This window comes from Cyclopterus lumpus, chromosome 7 (genome assembly GCF_009769545.1).
Source record: "Cyclopterus lumpus isolate fCycLum1 chromosome 7, fCycLum1.pri, whole genome shotgun sequence".
NCBI lineage: Eukaryota > Metazoa > Chordata > Actinopteri > Perciformes > Cyclopteridae > Cyclopterus > Cyclopterus lumpus.
The window spans coordinates 17639809-17659591 of record NC_046972.1 but is presented as its reverse complement, the minus strand read 5'-3'; the positions used below and the strand labels follow the sequence as shown (position 1 = coordinate 17659591).

Sequence of the window (19783 nt, the reverse complement as noted above, 5' to 3'; positions counted from 1 at the left end):
ACTCCAGTAGTCACCGGATCCATTGTTCAAATAAACATTTTGACTACATAGGCAGATGCATTGATGCGGTTGCAAAGTGCATATATGAATTTGTTTTATTCCCATAGCTGCCAATTAAGCAGACAGTACACTCTGAACAAACTTTCCCAAAATAGAAATGCAGTCCCACATGGAACCACGTGCAGATTTACGTATGTTTATGCCTTCTCTTAAAGTCGATTTGTTCAATGTTGCTTGGTATTCACAGAAGTTAAAGAAGTAAATGTGAGCCTCTGACTAAAACTCTCATGTTGGTCCAGTAGATAAACCAGGAGGCAGGTTGGGGAAGTTGGCTTGTGATAAAAACAAAGGCAGATGAAACTACCAGAGCTTTCCCACACAGAAAACACAAAGGAGGCGAGGCGTTTCAGAACTGTACAGGCGAGTGTATAAGTAATTCTACCAGTCCATACTGCAGATGCTGTGAAACTTTTTTTTTCTGCTGCAAACATGTTGGAAAAGTGTGTTCTCCCAGTAGGGAGACTGATAATAACACCTTCACACTAACAGGTTGTTGCTTCAGCTTATGGAGCTTTCCATAAGCGGACTACACATTTTATGTCCAGCTGGCTACATTACGATATATATTTTAAAAAATGGTCTTGATTAAAAAGTGTTTCCTAAATGCACAAAATATATCCCTTAAATGTAATTTGAGCGACTACGACAAAATAAAGTAGTAGTTACTGGATATAGCTCCAAATCTGAGATTGGATAATACAATGAGAGGACGAGAGGCAGTGCCTGGACGAGAGATGTGACCAGAGACACTTCTGCAGTGCAGCTGCTTCACTAAAAATACATTGGAATTGGTCAGTAACATCAGGTTTTCATGATCAAAGATTTGTTTTGTCTCGGGTCTTATCCGTGTTCTCTCGCTCTCTCTCTCTCTCTCTCTCACTCTTTCTGTCTCTATCTGTCTCTCTCTATCTCACTCTGCTTCTCTCTCCCTCTCTCTGCTAGAATGTTGTTTTGTGTGGTAGAGTCTGCACCACAAGGAATTATGGACTAATGAATATAATATTAAGCACATAAACATTAAGCAAATCTTCTTTTCCACCACACATTCATGTGTAGGCTGCCGCACATGGAGCCTGTATCCCAGGAAGAAACCTAACCTGACATTAGGCCCCCGGTACCCGGCTACCTTCCCCCTCTAGCTAGTTATTCTATATCCTTGTGAAAGCCCTGTCTGTTGGCTAATTCACTTTTTCGACTGAAGCATGTAAGTGATGAGTGCCTTGCTCAAAGACCAGCAATTTAAATCCAGAATGCATTAAAAAAATGTTAGGGTTGAAGGAGGAAATGTGAATGGTTGAATCTTTGGATTGTAAAGCTAAATCCAATACATTTTTTTTTTTTATTACAGCTCAAGAGAAATGTACATCAAAAACAGGATTTGAAAAGTTCTCGTTGCTTTACGAATAAAACCATGCTGACATTCAGGAACACTTAAATGAGGAAACAGTCAAATCAAAAGGATTACTTTTTTAGGCATAACTAAATCCCCAGGGATGACTTGAAGTACAGCAGAGCCCGAAGAAACTGAAGTGTAATCCTCATGATCAGAAAGTATTTCATGCTAAAAGAAAAGTGCAGCAGTACAGATTGTGAAAAGGGAACACAATGCATAACTGTGATATTTATGTGTCTTTAAAAGTAAAACTAATTCCAAAGTAACTGGGAAAATGGAAACCCGTATAATTTAAAGTGACTTTTAGAGTAGATTGTCTGGGCATGTTTAATGTGAGGTCACTTATTTCTTTTTAATTTCGAAAAGCGGTACAAAAAACTGCCTTAATGATCCATCTAGCTACAATTCTGACAAATTGGAAATTTAAAAAATAATGTGATAAAATCTTGTGTTTTAATGGAAATATGTTTCCAACTAATGAATCCATGTTTTCTGCTGATGCAACCTATTAATAATAATCAGTGGATTTTCCTTTTACACGAAAATCTGCAACTTTTTTTGCCCTCTAAGGGGTCTGATTCTTTACACCCTCACGGTTCACAGTTCTAACTACAAACAGTAAGTCTGCCGACAACTGATTAAAATGTCACACACAAACCTGGATAACACTTAAATCAGTTCTAAACATAGACTGTAAAGCTTTGTTTATACTCTCGCTGGGCGCCGTAGCTATGCTCCAAAACAAACAAAATGTATTGTGACGAACAACAAGACAAAGTAGACCATAGACATGCCCATAGACTGTAAGGGGAACCGGCTAGGCCATAAACTAACCTACACAACGCAGATGAGGGATTGCAGTTATTGCTTTTGTACAAGCCCTGTAAAGAAAGAAGTCAAGTATTACATGCATTATAAGAAAACAAAGGTTTCATATCCTGTAAACAATTTGATTTGGCTGCAAAATATATACTCAAATGAGAATTGTTAAGACTGTTTCCAAAGCATTTAAATGCGAATTTGCCTTCTGTGCATAATCCTGAAATCTAAATAGTGCTTTTATCAATTCACTTTTTTGTGACTTGCTTGTCAAGTTACAAGAATTCAGAGGTGCACAAGCAAGCGCAGCAACCCACGGCCACGATTACTTCACTACAGCGATAAACTAAGCCTAAGAAGTGGACGTAGTCATCGTGACGTCACCCATTGGTTTGTGGACTGCAGTGCCTACTGCGCTTTATGGTCTATTTTACTCTAAATGGGACCATAAGTTACTAAATGAATCATGTATTGAAGAAGACTTGAAACTATCGATCGAGGCCACACACTCATGTTTACAATGTTTACCGAGGGAATAAATCAAGTGAGAAGTAAAGTAATTTTCTTATCGACTTCCATACGATCAGACTTCTTTTTGCAACCAGAGGAGTCGCCCCCTGCTGGTCAGTAGAGAGAATGCAAGTGTTAAGACATTTCCGCATGGCTTCACTCAACGGAACCGGAGGTTGCCGCCTGGTTCTAGCCAGTGCTGAAAATATCCTTATGTCTTTAGAGGAATGTTGTGTTTCTCTTCATGGTCCAGTGGTACGTGTTCCTCAATCAGAGGCGGCCTCGGAGCTCTTCAGGATTGCAGGGATGGGAAACGTCACCGACCACAACACAATTGAATTTTCAAAATAATCATATACCCAAAGTACACCAGCCTCAGCTGGCCTCCAAAATTATGTTTTGTTGTTGTTTCTCTGCCAACAAACAGCTGTGTGTATCAGCGGCACACTTCAACATTCAAGTGTTTCTTGCAACCCAGAAGTTGCAAATCCTGCATTACTGATTAGTCTCAAAATAAATGTAATGTAATAATGAAGTTCATCCAAATCAAACCGACTTCTGACATGAATGATGAGATCTATTCACAAAATTGATTTACACAGACATCCTATTTCCCAGGTGCATAAGCTGTACACTTCATACTGCACTTCTATACATCGAATAACATCCAAAACGTATTGTAAAATAAGATATCTGTACACAAAATACAAATAGCTATGACAATTATACACCTATGCATCATTTCACTTTTGTTATATTACCAATATTAAATACTGCATTAAAAGTTGTATGCCATGTTTTTGTGTCTTTCTGTTTCTGATCTGAGACTAAGACAATAAGGCCTGTTTGGTTTGTTTAATAAGCATCGCTGCTCTCTTAGTGGTTTTCTAATATGTACTATATACAGTTGTTCTATAACTCATAGAATCTCCGCATGGACCCCCTTGAATTCGTGGACAAAATGACAGATCGACCCAAAGAGCTCCTGAGAGTCTTGATCCGCCGGTTCACCGAATTTAACCTTGACAGGAAGAAAAGAAGATTAGTCACTTAGAAATTAAAAAATGTTGTCGACAGCAACTACACATTCTGAGACCTTTTGATCTTAATGAAAAATATTTCACATACTACATATATTAAAATTCCTTTCATAATTTAACTGGTGTCTGGTTCATGCAAATTCTTCACACAATGGTCTTTTGATATAATCACCTCATATACTTCCTCAGCATGCAATCCATTCCTTGAGTGCACTTATACAACAAGGTAGACCTGCACTGCTGAATTAATACTTACCCTTAGGTGGTTTAAGGTCGCTGGCAAAGAAAGGTGTTCGTAATTCTCAAGTCAAACTTTATCAGAAAGGGTCACAGTGGTTAAGTGTACTAATTGGCTCATTGCATGCTGTTGACTGCAGGTTATAGCCAAGGCTCAAGCTATTCTTTACTTTTTATTATGTTAGGGTTGCCATTTTCGCTATTTTTGTGTGATTCTTTTCAATTTTTTGGGCAGCCATCCTTACCATAAACCCTTTCCTAACCCCATATAACCATTAGAGCAGGCCCGTAGAGATCACCCCCGCACCCCCCGCACTGCGGGGGGTCCTCGCAGTGACAGGGGGCCTCGCATGGCAATTTTTTTTTTTAATCCAACACTAGCCAGCGCACTCGGCCGTATTGCGGCTAAGTGTCGGCTGACTCGGCTGTGTTCCGGCTCGATGCGGCCAAATGTGAGCCACCTTTGGCACATTTCACTGTTGCCATGTCTGGCCCAGGTGTAGCTGTTACGGACATGGGCAGATTCTGTCTGAGACATGGCAACCGGTTTATCGGCTGCCGAATCTGGGCCGAATAATGTAATAAATAAATAATATTACATTATGTAATAATATTAAGATATCCCTCAAAGTTGTCTCTCTCATATAAAGCTACGCAATAAAAAAAAGTATTTTAAACTGGCTTTATAAGTTTTAAATAATAGTTGTAAAGGCAATCGTAACAGGCAACCACTAGGACCTCCTGCTACGCGGACTGGTGTTATTGTTGGGCCGCGGTGTATTCTGGGAGAACTACGAGGAAATTTCTCTTGAGGAAAAATGAAACCCACATTTAAAAGTGGTGCCCAAAAGCGGCAATCAAAACAGAACATTTCTGAATTAAATGCCAAACTTCCCAAAATTACAAGTCTTTTTCGACCAGCTGGTGAAGGATGCACTCATCTGCCAGAAGAGACGGGTATTGTACTGTTTGCTATAGCTAACATTACCACGTAGCTAACGTTATACTTTGACAGCTGTACTGCTCTGTCTATGTGTTGTGCTTGAAAATGCATTAACCTTATTAAACCTATGCTCTCACTATACACCCTGCGCCCATTATCGGACACGTTTCCTTAATTATCTCCACAACCACATCGTTGTTTAACTTCATTTCACGTTGTACAACACTGCAACCCTTTTGAGAAGACAACGGCTCTGTACAAAATAATAAAAGTAACCGTTAAGTAAGAAAGGTCATTTTCCAAGCTAAAACTGATCAAAACATATCTCAGAAGCTCCATGTCACAAGAGAGGCTGTCAGGTCTGGCCATCCTTAGCATAGAGAATAAACGTGCGCGCAGTTTAGATGTAAAGAGCGTGGTTAAAGACTTTGCACACAGATTTGCTAAAAGACGCGCACATGTGTATTCAAATGCAAACCTGTAGAAAGTAGCCTACCGGTGTATCGACTATATGTAGGCATATTTGTTATGTTGTTGTAACATATGTTCTGTTTGAGCTGTTTGATAGGCCCTAGCATATGTTTTGTTTCTGTTGGAATACATTTGTTCTCTGTTTGAGCTGTTTTTTCTGATTGAATACATTTCCCTCAAAAGAAAAGCTTGAGTCCTGTTTGTTTATCTTTGGATAATGACCGCCGGACAATACATTATCCCTTACATATGGGGGGGAGGGGGGGGCCCTCTCAGGGTTATTCTGCAGGGGGGCCTCATGTGTTTCCATTACGGCACTGCATTAGAGCACATATTAACAATGGTTCTGCTGCTCAATTGCAAGTTACATTTACTTACCACAGCCTACAGTTTACTAACTAGCAATAATGTACTAGCCATATGGCATTCTGGGAACTTTGCGTGCTACTGCCTCAATGGGCTGGTTGACAACATTTTTAAATCAATAATGATTTTTTATTTTTATTAGCCTTTATTTAACCAGGTCGGTCCCGTTGAGATACAATTACCTCTTTTTCAAGGGAAGCCTGTCCAAGATAGCAGCATAGAAAAATTGCAACCGGCCTTCCAACCCCAGTTCTCTCCTTATCTGCCTTCTGTGTGTGCCTGAGAGCTTCCAGTGCTGCATGTGTCTTCCAGTTAAACTTGTTCTTACAACATAGGCTCTGTGGTCGCCTACCGCCTGTTTAACGGTGGATAAATAGTTTTGAGCATCACAACCCCCGTAAAATGGTTTCGCTATAAGAATTTGAGAAATTGCGTTGGATAACATTGGGAAAGTCTCGATGAGCTGCAAGATAAAAAAAATAGCGTGTATCCCCATTGCACAAGTTGAAGGAACTGAAATAATAACTGGAATTGTACCTCATTAATTGATTGATTGATAACTCTGGAGTGATACCCCTAACTAATGATGAATGAAGGTTACATCCTTTGGATTTAACCTATTTATATATAAATCAGTCCATAGTCTTATTATTGTTATTGGCAACTAAGAAAGTCAGTAAAGGTCTCATTTTTCAAGTTGCTCGTAATTTGTTTGTCAATTGGCAATAAAAAAAAAAAACCTAATAAATTAAAAAGTGAAATGTTACACTGTTATCTGTTAATACTTTTTAAAATCCTGCATCTACTACAAAAAAGGGCCTAAAAAAGCACCACGAATTTCCATGAGCTTCTTCTATCTTTAATAAATGTGCATGTTTGCTATTCAAGGACATCATTATGAATTCTCCCCATGACAAGTGACTAAATATCACACCTCATTCCCAACCTGCTGCTCTCTTGCACATAATTTCCTTCAATGCTCCTAAAGGGGTTTCTTGTATATGCAGGAGGTTTCACATTCACAATATAAAACAGTAACAGTAAAATCAGGGGAAGAGAGGATGGGCGCAGGTGAGCTTGGGGACTAAGAATGAGGCTGTCCATCTTTAAATGTTTGGTCTGATTTAGTCTAAACTTGGAAGAGTGATGCTTGATGGCGTGCTGCTCCGGTATTTAAAGACGACTAGAATGGACTAATAGGAATATGCTCAAATTTGAAAAAGTACATTTCAAACGTAATTGTTCGCAGTAAGAAAAATGATCTAAAATATTCAATGTTAAATATATGTCCACCGGTCCAACTTTCGTTTAAACATGCAGCAATGATGGTACTTTTTGTCACTGCTGCCTAATGGATAAAAACAACTCATGGCCTGAAGGGGAAACTACATTTAAAGGTCAAATTGTTCCATTTTATAAAGGCCACAGCCACTAAGCCACTGGACCATTTTCAATAATACATGGAGGAATGATTTATGTTAGGAATAATAAGAAATAATAATGAAATATTAAGGATTTATCTTGGCATCTTTCAATAAAAGGAATAGTTTGACATTTTGGGAAATACGCTTACTTGGGTGAAGATGCCTTCCTCAGAGGATTGTCTAGTCTATACTCTGCAAGGTGTTTTATGCTACAACGTACAGTATGAGTATGCTTAAACCAACCCAGTCTGTGGGGTAATAATGTTGGTAGATTATAAAATTCTTAAATGACAGTTCCGCATGGCTTCACTCAACAGAACCGGAGGTTGCCGCCTGATTGTGGGTGTAAATCTTCTCCAATCTTACTTCTATTAGCTTTCTTGCCAAGAGCTAGCTGAGAATAAACCACTCATATTTATATAAAAACTGGAAACTTGAGACAGCTGCAGGCCAGGTCAAGGACCCAAAGTACTTTCTTTGCCATGCAGGGCAATCATTTGATCCAGGAAGTCACCTATGCTAGCTGTTTCCAGTCTTTATGAAAAGCTAAGCTAACCAGCTACTGGGTGTAACTTTATATTTACTGTAAATCTCACCAATACACATTGTTACCGAATTGTCCAACTCTTCCTTTGAAAGCAAAGACATGTAAAAACCCTTACATTACTACCACTTGTGGATTTCTCTTATAACATCTTCACCAGTAACAAAGGTGAGATGGAGATAAAGAGAGTTTGTAAAGGATGCTTAAGGGTTGAGACAATGTTGGGTGTGAAAACAAGGCTGTAAGATTTTGTCTGGAAAAGATATCCCCACCAGTATTTTGTGCACTCACTACATAGCATTGGCTGTGTTCAGTCCCCTCCCCCTCTGCTTACTCGTGTGTGACTTGTGAAAAAGGTTTTCAGTACACAGGGATCTAATTGTGGGCTTAATATAACCCAATTCCCTACCAGTCCTAAAACTCACAACACACACTATAATATCTCGGTGCTCAAACACAGCGGGAAGGGTAATTGGACTCTCTATCATGATGGATTGTCCATAGAGATATGGGAAAGGAGAGAAGAGAAGATAGGCATTGCTTTTGTATTGATTGTTTTTGGTGGGTACTTATTTTATATATATAAAAGACATAGCACCTGTTAAGATGTCAAAAGTAGGCTTGCGCTCGATGAACCTAATCTAACCAAGTTGGTGACGATGTAATGAAAGAATACACAGGGACCAGTACCTCCACTAAATCTGATATATGTGACAGAGGAATTTTCTATATGAGAGATCTGATGTCAACACAAATGCTTAAAGGCAAGTCAACTTCTCAGACAAATTTAAGAATATACTAATGTTTGGTCTCAGAGTCCAGTCAAACCCAAAGAGCACTCAAATAATAGTGCAAGTATGAATGAATGAATCGCAAAATATTACAAATATTTAAAATGAGATCTCAATAGTTGCAAAATGATTATTACAAATATGAACTACTTTTCCATAGTTCCAGAGTCCTTATGGGCTACATTGTTAGATCATTCATTGATGTGACATCGCACATTCAAGGGTCAGGATGAAGAAATTATCCAAAGGAGTAAATACAAAGTATTTCAAGGCAACAACCCAGTGATGTTTGCTGTTAAATGTCACTACAGATGCATTATTTCCCTGTGTAAGCCCTTAAGGACGCCTATTGGAGAATAAAGTATCCTCAGAGACTTCTTCCTTGTGAAATGATGCACTCTCCCAGTGTGTGGGTGGGGAGATACTGTAATATGACAAATAACTGAAGAGGGCCATCTAGACACTACTGGAACAGAGAACTATCTGTCTGTGAGACTGAAAAAAAAAGATATTGAAATAATAACTCATGGATTACCAGTATAACAGAGTAGAGTCTCTTCATCTCCTCACATGTCTTCGTCAGTGCAGAGAGATCCATGTTATATTTTTCAATTGAAGCCTGGAGTATAAAGAAAAGCACAATGAAGACCTGGTGAGTTTTTTCATTCGCTCAGTCAATCTTTGCTCAAATTTTACTGCTATAGCTGTTATGGGTCAAACTCTGCATAGCTTACATTTAATCTCTCTCTCTCTCTCTCTCTCTCTCTCTCTATATATATATATATATATATATATATATATACACATACACATACATAAAATCTGATTAAAATGCTTCAACAGCAACACCTGCAGGACAGACAGAATTGGTGGAAGACCGAGGAGGACGTACTCGTACTGTCCTCCCTGAGGGTAAGACCTCTTGTGTTAACTTAATGGAGCCTTTTTTATTTTCATGCCAATCTGTGATTGTCCAAAACCAAATTCTGCTTCAAGGGAGGACATCCAGTGACATTGCCTTGGTCCAATGTTGATTTCCAAATTACATTTTTAATTCTTCACCTCTGTATTGTATGTGATAAACTGGCAGTAACGTGATAACTTATAGTAGCATATTTGAAAAATAAAGTAAACCATGCAAATTGTGAACACATCATTTCAGAAATCTATTTATTTATAAAAATATCTGAATAATGTATGTTTCCTTTCTGATCGAGCGAGTTACTTGCATCAGCCAATGCAACAATTAGCTGGTTGTAGCATCCCTAAAGGATCTGTGTAGCGGCCCGTTGCCCATATCAAGATCCAGTGAGCTAACGGCGGCAGCGCGTTAGACTACTGCACGCCACCTTAGTCTCGCCGCGGGTTCAGCCTGGACAACTGACAGCGAGGCCCGAGGCTGCGCCAGCAGGGCTGACCTCTCCATTCTCTCTGGCTGCCGCACACAGAGCAGCCTAGTATGTATGTATGTATGTATGTATGTATGTATGTATATATATATATATATATATATATATATATATATGTATGCCTCCGGCCTCGCCGTCAGCTGTCCGAGCTCGACCCACAGCGGGACTAATGTGGCGTGCGACAGATTGCTGCAGTTTACTGAATGGCTTCTAGTGACACATTAGGCTACACACAGATGGATCATTCCCATAAAGATCCTGCAGAGATACTTTTTTGTAATAATGATAATTGTGTTTGTGTAGAACTTTTCTACGTTAAGCATTATGAAAGCCATGTAAAAAAAGATTCCAATCCAGAGTGGGAGTGATGCTCAATAACAGGCAGCAATGTGCCAGAAGAGAAGAGAAGAAGAGCACTATTTGACAAGACAAAGCCGATAGTAAACAAGAAGCAATGTAATCAATACTGTGTTAGTTTCCCAAGAAGACACATTGCTTTTTTTGTTTTTTTAAATGAATGCATTGATAAATAATAAACAATACTTCACCTTCAGGTCTTTGGAGAAGTTTGGGTGATGAACTCCAGCATTTGTCTTCTTGTACATTTTTTTATACTGAATGACTTTCTGCAGTTCATTCTTCAGGACTGAAGCAACACACACACACCTTTGTTACCATCCATCATATTTAACCACTGAAGCAAATAGCTGTTTTAAATCAGATGCTGTCTCCTGTGTGATCCTGTGAAATGCCGTATTTGTGCTTGTAGCAACTGCTTGTAAGTCATCTTCGAGACAATATGTTGTGTTGTGCCCATATATTTCAATATATGACAATGAGATCATGGTCTTTCAACAAAGTAGATTGAAACTACAATAACAGAAATATCTAGTAAATGTGGCCTTGCCACATAAAAAGTTAGGGTCAGCATTACAGTGATCTCAGCAAATTTGAAACAGTCTTTGGACACAGTAGTAAAATGTGATCTACTCACCATCTACTTCTGCGGTCAGGCCTTTGATGGAAGCTATCCAACAAAGAGAGATACAAAAGCAGTGGAATAGACAGAAAATACACATTTCACTCAACAGACCTCCATTGAAAAGTAACACTGATTCTTTTTTTTAAAAGTCAAATCTTGATTAGTAAATACCTCCTGGGACAGTTTCAAATTCTGCCAACTCCTGGGTAAAAGTGGCCAGGCTCGGTTCATGCAACATGATCTGTTCCACAAGGGCATCGAGCAAAGTGAATTTCCTGTCTTTTCCACGGAGCTGGGTAAGCTGGAGAGGGCGAAAACACAGAGTTGAGAAAAAGGACACGGCTTGCACAAACCTATAGTTCCCTGTCACACAGCACAAGGACGTTTAAAGGCAGCAAGACGTGAACTGAGATATCTACACTTTAATGTGCTCTTGCAAATCTTTTTCCTTACTGATGCCAGGGAAATAATTATATTGACATTAAAGAACATCTCCATTGCGTTGTGTTTTAGTATCTTCAACAAAGATTTACCTTGGACCTTTCAAATTACATTGTGTCTATATTTTCCTCAGACATTTGTGTCACCGTTAAGGATGGTTTACTTCTAAGAGATTTGGCCATGAGCAAAAGTTTAATGTATCCTGTGACGCCGGGTAGCGACACAAACACACACTTGTCAGAAGGACTGTGTCAAAGACCTGAGTGAACTTGAGCAAAAAAGAAAGTTGGTAAAGGATGCAGAGAAGCCCTGCTGTGTATATCAATGAGTCGTCTTATTAGCCTTGTGCTGCAACTCTACCAAATGTCAGGCAACAGGGGTAGAGTCCTACTTTAGTTAAGGAGGAGAGGCAGAATCCCTTGGCCTTTCCCTTCCTGGCGTTCTCGTTGAGGTAATTGCCAATAGCGAGGAGGTACTCCAGCACCGAAACAAATGACCTGCAGTTGTTCAGCTGCGTGCACATTCTGATCTTCTGGTTAATCAGCTGAAAGACAAACACAGAGGCACAGAGCAAAATCATTTTGTTCTGCAATCCAACCGCATACAGGTACTTTCATTCATTGGGCCTGTAAGTGCTGGCAAAAATAACTCACGGCTTCAGTATTTTTACATTATCAAGATTAACCGCAATCTCAACACCTCATTTGACCTCATAAAATTAATAATCAGAGCTTTGTTGTTTGGCAAGATCACTATTTGGTATGCAATTGTGTCAAGTGCAAATACCCCTCTAGAATATCGCACAATTTCCCTGTGCAACCAGGGCTGAACCGCTCCTGTTGAATATGGATAGAAATTATACCAAAGAGAAATGAAAGTGGGATTTTAAGTTTTGCCAATGATGTGTTGGAGGAAAAATAAGTTGATGCTTTGGGAATCATAGTCCTTGACAGAGTCAGCTCGTCCATAAACCAGCCAGGAACAACACTTCCACCATATGCTCCTGTTTTAAGAATAACTTCCCAGAACCTGAAAGTGGGACAGTCTCAATTACACAGAGGAGAACGCAGATATCCAGTTACATTTATCTACTGGCTTTGCAGAGAACCATCTGTACCACTGCAGCAAACTATTATAATTTGTAATGAAACGGCTCAGACCAACGTCATGTAACCTGCTTCTGATTTGGTATTGACATTAAATCTAAAGGTACTGTGCAACTATGACAGAACAGTTTGTAAACACTAAGCAGGCGGTTACTTTAAAAACACAATGTGTAAGTTCCTCACTTATCTCTTGGTATATGACAACTACATATAAAACAAATAGTATTTGAGTGTTTTACATCAAAATTCCAATTTTCTCTCTCTGTAAAATGTTTTAATATTTTGGATGATTCATCTTGAACTTAAATGCCTGAACAAAAATGTGTCCAATCAAATGTGGTTTGAGGCAACTAGCTAACCACTTTGATCATGTAGCGCTTGTGGGTCACAGCCGTGCATGGTCTTAGCTAGCAGAGCAATATCATAGGAGTGATGTGTTGGCAGAAATGTTTGTAAAATCCCAAAGTGCTGTTGAAAACACTTCTGTTGAAGCGTATCTGTAACAAAATTATCTTGTTCAAGTACAGTTTCAACCACTGTGACTTCTTTGCAAACTGGTACCTTGGTTATTTTGTGAGCTCGATTTTACACTCAAAAATGACATGACACAAAGGTTAGATTTCTGCTTTTTCAAAAGTTTAAAAAAAAAATATTTTCCAGTCAAGAGAAAGGACTTGAAGGATGAAAACCAACTGGCTGGTTAGGCAAATGCATGTCAACCTTCCCCACCTCTGTTATAGACCGGCACGTCCCCGCTTCCCCGGGTAATAATGGGGCGAGGTGGAGGCCGATCTGCAGCCCAGTGTCTCACTACAGCTCCATGAGCTGCTTTAGTGATCCAATCAGATCTGAAGGATTTGATTTAAATCCCTCTCGTGATGCCAGCCACATTCTCCGTTTATCTCTGAAATACTTTACATTAAATAAGCTAAAGATACTTTTGTTTCTCATTTTGACTTCAGTTAGAACAAGGAGGAGTTCAAACTGATAAAACTGTTAACCATTCACTACTTTACATCACAGCTTCAGGGGTTGCCTCCCTGTCTACTGCATCACTGGCTTTGGTTCTGTGTCTTTGCCTCTCCTATTTATATTTATTTATTTGGACATTTAAACAGTTTAAAGAAGAAGCCAGGGCCACAATGCAGAATACAACCTGACAAGTTTGCAGTGAGACGAAGCACCAACAAGCGCATCACAGGCGAGAAACATCCACCCATGTGGCGTCTTCTCCATTTTCTATTTTTAAAGGTGACGAGTAAATCCTCCTTAATGTTTTTGCCTTAAGAAGTCTGTCATGTTAGAGAATCGAGGGATTCAGAGTATTCTGCAACAAAGAGGGCGCTAACCTCTTCATGCTTGAACATATTGTCTTGTGATACCGGCACGAAAATACCAAGGTGTGATCAAAAATGATCTTTTTGTAAATAAATCCCAGATGCAATGCAGTGGAAAGAGAAACAAAAAAGCCGGGAGTAAATAGAAATTTAAGGACATTGCTAATCTTTTTTTGTTGAGTCATCTTCCCAGCACTCAATATGTTTCGCTCTGTGTTTTAGAGAAAGAGAAAGTACTGCAAGAGCCAATGTTGCAAAGTGCCATCATTCTTGTCCATTGTTTCTTTATGTTCTCAGTCAGCAGACAAGAGATTAGGACTGAAGCACTGATGTAGAAAGAAACAGAGGCATAATAAATTTTAAAAAAGCCAAGGGGCTGGGAGGTATACTTGTAAATGCAGTATCGCACACAGCAGTCCTCGCTGCCAATATACAATCCGCTTACCAATTAGTCTGATGTCAATGTCCAGATACTCACTTTTTAGCTGAATGTGTAAGGGTTAATGCAAATAAATATATATATAATTAAATAGTACCTTTGTGTATTTTCTTTATTACGTTTTATCTGTATTCATTTCAGAGTGCTTGTCTTTGAAGAGGGTCCAGAAGTTTGTTGAATTAAGTTAAATTCATGATTTTTTCCACAGCTCTCCCCTGTGAGAACCCCTAAGTGGGTTTTCATTGGGTTTCTGATGAAGATGAAAAACGTTGTATTTTTTGCACCACCTACAGAAAAATGGGACATGATTTGATTAAGATCCATCTTTTCTCCTCCTTCAAATTAAGAGAGGTGTCTTAAAGTGCCTCTCATGCCTTTCTGTTTTCAAGACTACCTATCCAGCAAATAGAACAGAAACTACTTCAAACATAACATTGGAGGAAAATAAAGCTTTTATGTATTAATGTCAGTTTGTCGCCCCAATGTGCTTTTCATTTGTGTCTAAAGCCACGATGTATCTGAACATTATTTGCATTACGGAATAAATTTGGTTTTAGCCCTTTTCATCTTGTGGGAATGCAACAGACTATAAAACAGCTCAACTTCTGATTCGACCTTTGAATTGGCTTCATAGGTGATGTTGTAGACTCACAGGCTGCAGGTCGGTCATGCTGATCGGAAGCTCTCTCAGCGTCAGCAGCAGGTCAAGCTGTGTGCTCAGACAGGGGATGTTGCACATCTGTACCAGAGAGAAGAGGAGACTGTAATGAGCTGTGAGTTTTCAGAACAGAGTGCAATTCCCCGCATTATCACACGACCAGGTGATTATTACGAATTATCTAAAAAGCAGCGCCGCGGGGAGATGAAGTTGTTGGGACCGCTGCAGCTTGTACTCACACAGTCTTTGGCGTTATTACCTCAGGCAAAAGTGGAGTGCTGCGGGCCTGTCGACAGGCTGATTTAACAGAGAAACTGAAGGCTTGACACCTTGAAACGATTGGCTGAGCTGCCTAGTCGACCTTTTGAGTCGGTGCTAACCTCTAATAAATCATTCCACATTGTCAGACCGTCTCGCTCATGCTCAGGAACCATCTCCCAAAAGCCAAAGGGCACTTGGTCTGACGGAGAGGTATTAGGATTAGTGTTTCGGAATCGAAAGCATGTTATCATTTGGCTATTTCTAAAAATATGTCATTCTCCACGTACTCGAGCACTGGGTTTCTCATCTTGACACATTTTCCGACACATTTTAATTTCTAATGCAATGTTAACAGATCACGCCGATTCCATGCCAAGGTATCAATTTAGATCCTAACTCCGGGGCGAAGAATGTTTTTTGAGTTTCAAGCTGCATTACCAGGAATGTTGCTGACTATAACTCTGATCCGTAATCAGGATCTCCCATGTTCACCAAATTTAACATTTTAAAAATATATACTCAGCACAGGATTTAAGTTCCCGAAGAAACCATGATGGGATTTAAGAACATACAACAACCTCACACACCGTATGGCGCAACACTCTCCCTCTGCAGAGCATTATTAGGGTTTGATTTATCTTAGTGCTTCCACACTAATATGCTTTTAGTTTTCTTTATTGGGAGAACATTTGTTTCCAGATGTCAGTTTTGTATTCTCTGTACACATCCTGAGAGGAAAGTGACTATTCAGAACTGTTAGACTGAAAATCAGACAATTTTCTAGGGTCTAAAAGAAGACTTAAGAGTCTGCAGCCATGCTAGCAGCTCTGTGAGGCTGTGCATTGGCACAGTGTTGCTAACACTAGATGAAAAGTCATTATTTTGTCTCTCAATGTCATAATGATGCTGACAATTGTGGAACTGTGATGATTTAGAAAGAATGTGTGAGCCCTTTCTTTAATAATGAAATGGGTGTTATTAAATGGGTGAAATTACTGAAAATTGCTGAACATTCGAATTTGAAAAAGAAACTCAAAGGAGTGAACAATCCCCTCTCATCTTGAGAGTTTCAAATGATTTCAGTTGCTATTAAGTGCAATATTTTAATTCCTGCTTTAGTTAGCAGCAGTAAACACGACTAAGTACGTTGTATTTGTAGTGGCATTCAGGCTGACAGCAGTCTAGCAGAGAAGGCTCGTGCCTCCAGAAGTAAATGAAGCTTCAATAGGCGAAGCCGCCCTGTCTCTAACATGAAATCCCTTATAACTGGTGTCAAATATTCCTGAAAGGCACTGTGGGCTGATCCTGCTGTTCATCCGTTACCCCTCCTGCAGATTTCAGCCAGCTACACATGAGTCAGATGACGGGTAGGCATGCTGGAAGGTGATAACCAGAGGAATGGTAAGAGCTTGGCACCCACAGTGTGTGAATGAGGAGGCAGGTGAATGTCTCCTCAACAAGCCCTTCTGAAAGAGCCTGCATGGTTCATGGTATCACAAATCCAATCCAAAGGAAATTTTAATTTTAATTCTGGTAATCATATAGTTCTAGTTAATATGGGAAATGAAAAATGTACCTCCATCATGTACTGGTCCACAATATGGAGCTCTGCCACAGGTCCTTTGTGTGATTTGTACATTTCCACATCACTCAATGTTGGGATGTACCTTAAACATAAAAGCAAACATAACAGTATCATTACTCCTGTTAGATGCCAAACTAATTTAAACACGTAAAGACCCTATGCATAACTTCTTTCTCACGAAACCCACTCATTTGATTCGCTGTTATCAAAATACTGATTTAATACTGACTAAAGAATAAACAAAAAATAATCACGCAAAAAAAGAAACTTTCCTTCCAGAGTGATGTCTGTAGGAGCCGTAGTTAACATGTGAGCTGGTCTACTGTATTTGTGGTTATGGATTGGTTTTCTACTGCTTGAATACACTTAATAGGCTGTACAAGTTAATACAATAACTATTTTATTTGAGGTACCTCTAGACTTATATTTCAGTGATAGTACAACCAGTGTGCGAATTATAGCAGGTATCTCGCTAATTAACACCTACCACCTGGTTATGTTGAAAACTATTAATATAGACTGATAAACATATAAAACACGTCAGTAAAAAACTTGCTTGTGAATATTAACGCTTGTCCTAAAAAAAGTGGGAGACTAAACGGCATCACTCTGAACACAAAATCCTTATATAGCCCCTCCCCCAGTTGGCGATTTCATTTTTCTATTTCTATCTCACAAACTTTCCAGTTTTGACCCTAGCCTCTTGATGACATCACATGTTCTTTAGCTCTCTGCCTGGGACTCAGACCATTACATTGATTCCAGCGGCTCTGAGAAAGGCATGTGATTAAAAGCTGAGTAGCGCTGACAGTCCCCGTCAACTTCTGTAAAACAAACAGCAAGACGCTAAAGGGAGCGGCCATTTACTCGCTCGCACTGTATGTGAACCCTGCTCATTTTACCTTTGAACTTCCTCCTCCTGTCATTTCTGTGCGTTCTGACCTCAAACCAAAGGCATTCACTTTTTCATGAGCCGGGCCATGTGCCACTGGAGCAGCACCGGCCATTAATATTGCAGCACCTGTTGGGAGCCGTTCTTTCAAAATTGTATTCCTCAAGCCTAAACGCCACAGCGCATTAAAATATATATTATATTTTCATGGAATAAATAAAATTCCCCCACATAGTACATTAGATCACTTTGCCTTCCAGAAGGTCAGCATCTAAAGCCACTGACTAAACTGCAAGTAAGAGTCAGGAAGCGTTTTACCCATTTCCAATGTTATACTCCCACGGGCATGTCAATAGTATCCATCTCCACAAATAACCAGAGATAAAAAATGTATTAGTAAGCTGCTCTGGTAAAAGGTTCTGGCATCTGCTCTTTACTATTAGAACACTGTAAAGACGGCTGTGCAAACCTTTCACGCCGGCCTGACTGTACCATGCACTCACGTCCCTTGATGATTTGTTAAACTTCTAGTTTTTCAGAGGTTTTGTCTCTGCCAATGAAAACACACATCAACCGCCCATGAAGTTGGGCACAAAAATGTAATTTACCTCTCGGCTTCAGTTGTGACACGATCAGGAATGAATACAAATCAGCGTACTTTGGCACAAAGTCATACCTCCTCAGAGAGGTGATTTGCTCATCAGACAGGCCTCCATCTTCCTCATTAACAATGAACAGTTTGTCCTTCAGCTCTCCCGCTTGCACTGGAAACCTTTTGAGGAAAATGTCTAGAAGAACAATAGATTGAAACATGTCAACACACGCAAAAACAGTACATGAAAGATTTTCTCTAGATGGATAGTCTTCTTATCCTGCAATGAAAAACATCCTGAAAACAAAGGATCCTTTGCTTAATTACTTTCTCCAAAAATGCCGAAGGGAAATGCTAAATTTTGCATTCTATCAAGTCAAAGCTGATTTAATTTCTTTTTTTGTTATACGGAAAATGCCTCTGCATAATTCAGAAGCTGTGAGAAGCATTCAGAGCATGCAGCTTCAGGAATCTCAAGACATGTATGTAAAGTACATGGTACATTTTACCCCAAAAAAAGCACAGATGCTTGAGCCAGAGTCAGACACTCGAGCATTGCTTGGGAGAATCACATGCGATTCTCATTCATCAAGTTGTGACATTGTCAAGTAAATCAAGAAGTAACACATCTTTGTGGTCAAAGCTTTTTCCTGAAGTGGAGCTTTGGATTTCTGGCACGGAAAACACTTCCCCTTAATTTAAAATACTTTGTAAGAAATGTAAAATAAATACATTGGCCTTATGTAAAACAGCTTTTCTTGTCCATATTTATATGAGAGGATTGATAGCAGAGGAGTATCCATTCAACTGTCAGCAAGAACGCAGGTACACACATTACCCAAGACGTCAAACTATTCCTGTATCTGTCCATAAAGTCTGACTTCCAACATTTCCAATCCTACTGAATCCAAATCATCAAACTGATTGAAAATCTATTCATGACAAAGTGAATAATATAACCCCGTTGAATGGTAAACAGTAATCAACACGTCTCAAAATCCTTGACATTAAAGACCGGAGACAGTGATTCCCTCGCCAGTACCGCCAGTATTTCGTGTCACATTTTTAAATGAGGAAAACATCAGATATCACAAACAATGTTGAGCACTACCAGCGTACTCAAAAGTGAGGGTTAGGCGGCTGGCCTAAAAAAACACACAATCAAGATCTTTGTTGATCGGCTCTCAGAGAAACTGGGCATTGCCCCGGCACATTAGAGTGTGGGCATGGAGAGTGTATCCCACTGGGCGCGGGAAGCCACAGGTGTACTTTTAATTAGAAGTGCCACATTTCCAGTCATTAAATACGCTGCATGCACAGGGGCTAACAAGGTATAAAAACATAATTAAAAAAAGTATATGGACACACAATCTTAACATAAATGCCTATACAAAATCACAATGGATACCACCCAGAAATGGAAAGATTCACTCAACGACTGAACATAACTTTTGAGTGAAACTGTCTCAATTCAATACTGACG

The 19783-nt window shown here is 39.5% G+C and overlaps 1 protein-coding gene across 2 annotated transcripts in view; it reads right to left on the bottom strand.

Annotated features, from left to right (window-relative positions):
* Positions 1 to 2751: 2751 nt before the first annotated feature.
* LOC117733102 (formin-like protein 12) overlaps positions 2752 to 19783 on the bottom strand; it is a 31282-nt gene continuing 14250 nt past the window's right edge. For both annotated transcript variants that reach the window (XM_034536482.1, XM_034536481.1), the window contains 9 exons: positions 18385 to 18496; positions 16808 to 16898; positions 14965 to 15051; positions 11822 to 11974; positions 11161 to 11290; positions 11002 to 11034; positions 10556 to 10653; positions 9134 to 9217; positions 2752 to 3803 (listed from right to left, as the gene is read on the bottom strand). In XM_034536482.1, the coding sequence (XP_034392373.1) occupies positions 3702 to 3803; positions 9134 to 9217; positions 10556 to 10653; positions 11002 to 11034; positions 11161 to 11290; positions 11822 to 11974; positions 14965 to 15051; positions 16808 to 16898; positions 18385 to 18496 (890 nt within the window). In that variant the 3' untranslated portion in view covers positions 2752 to 3701. The remainder of the gene's footprint in view (positions 3804 to 9133; positions 9218 to 10555; positions 10654 to 11001; positions 11035 to 11160; positions 11291 to 11821; positions 11975 to 14964; positions 15052 to 16807; positions 16899 to 18384; positions 18497 to 19783) is intronic.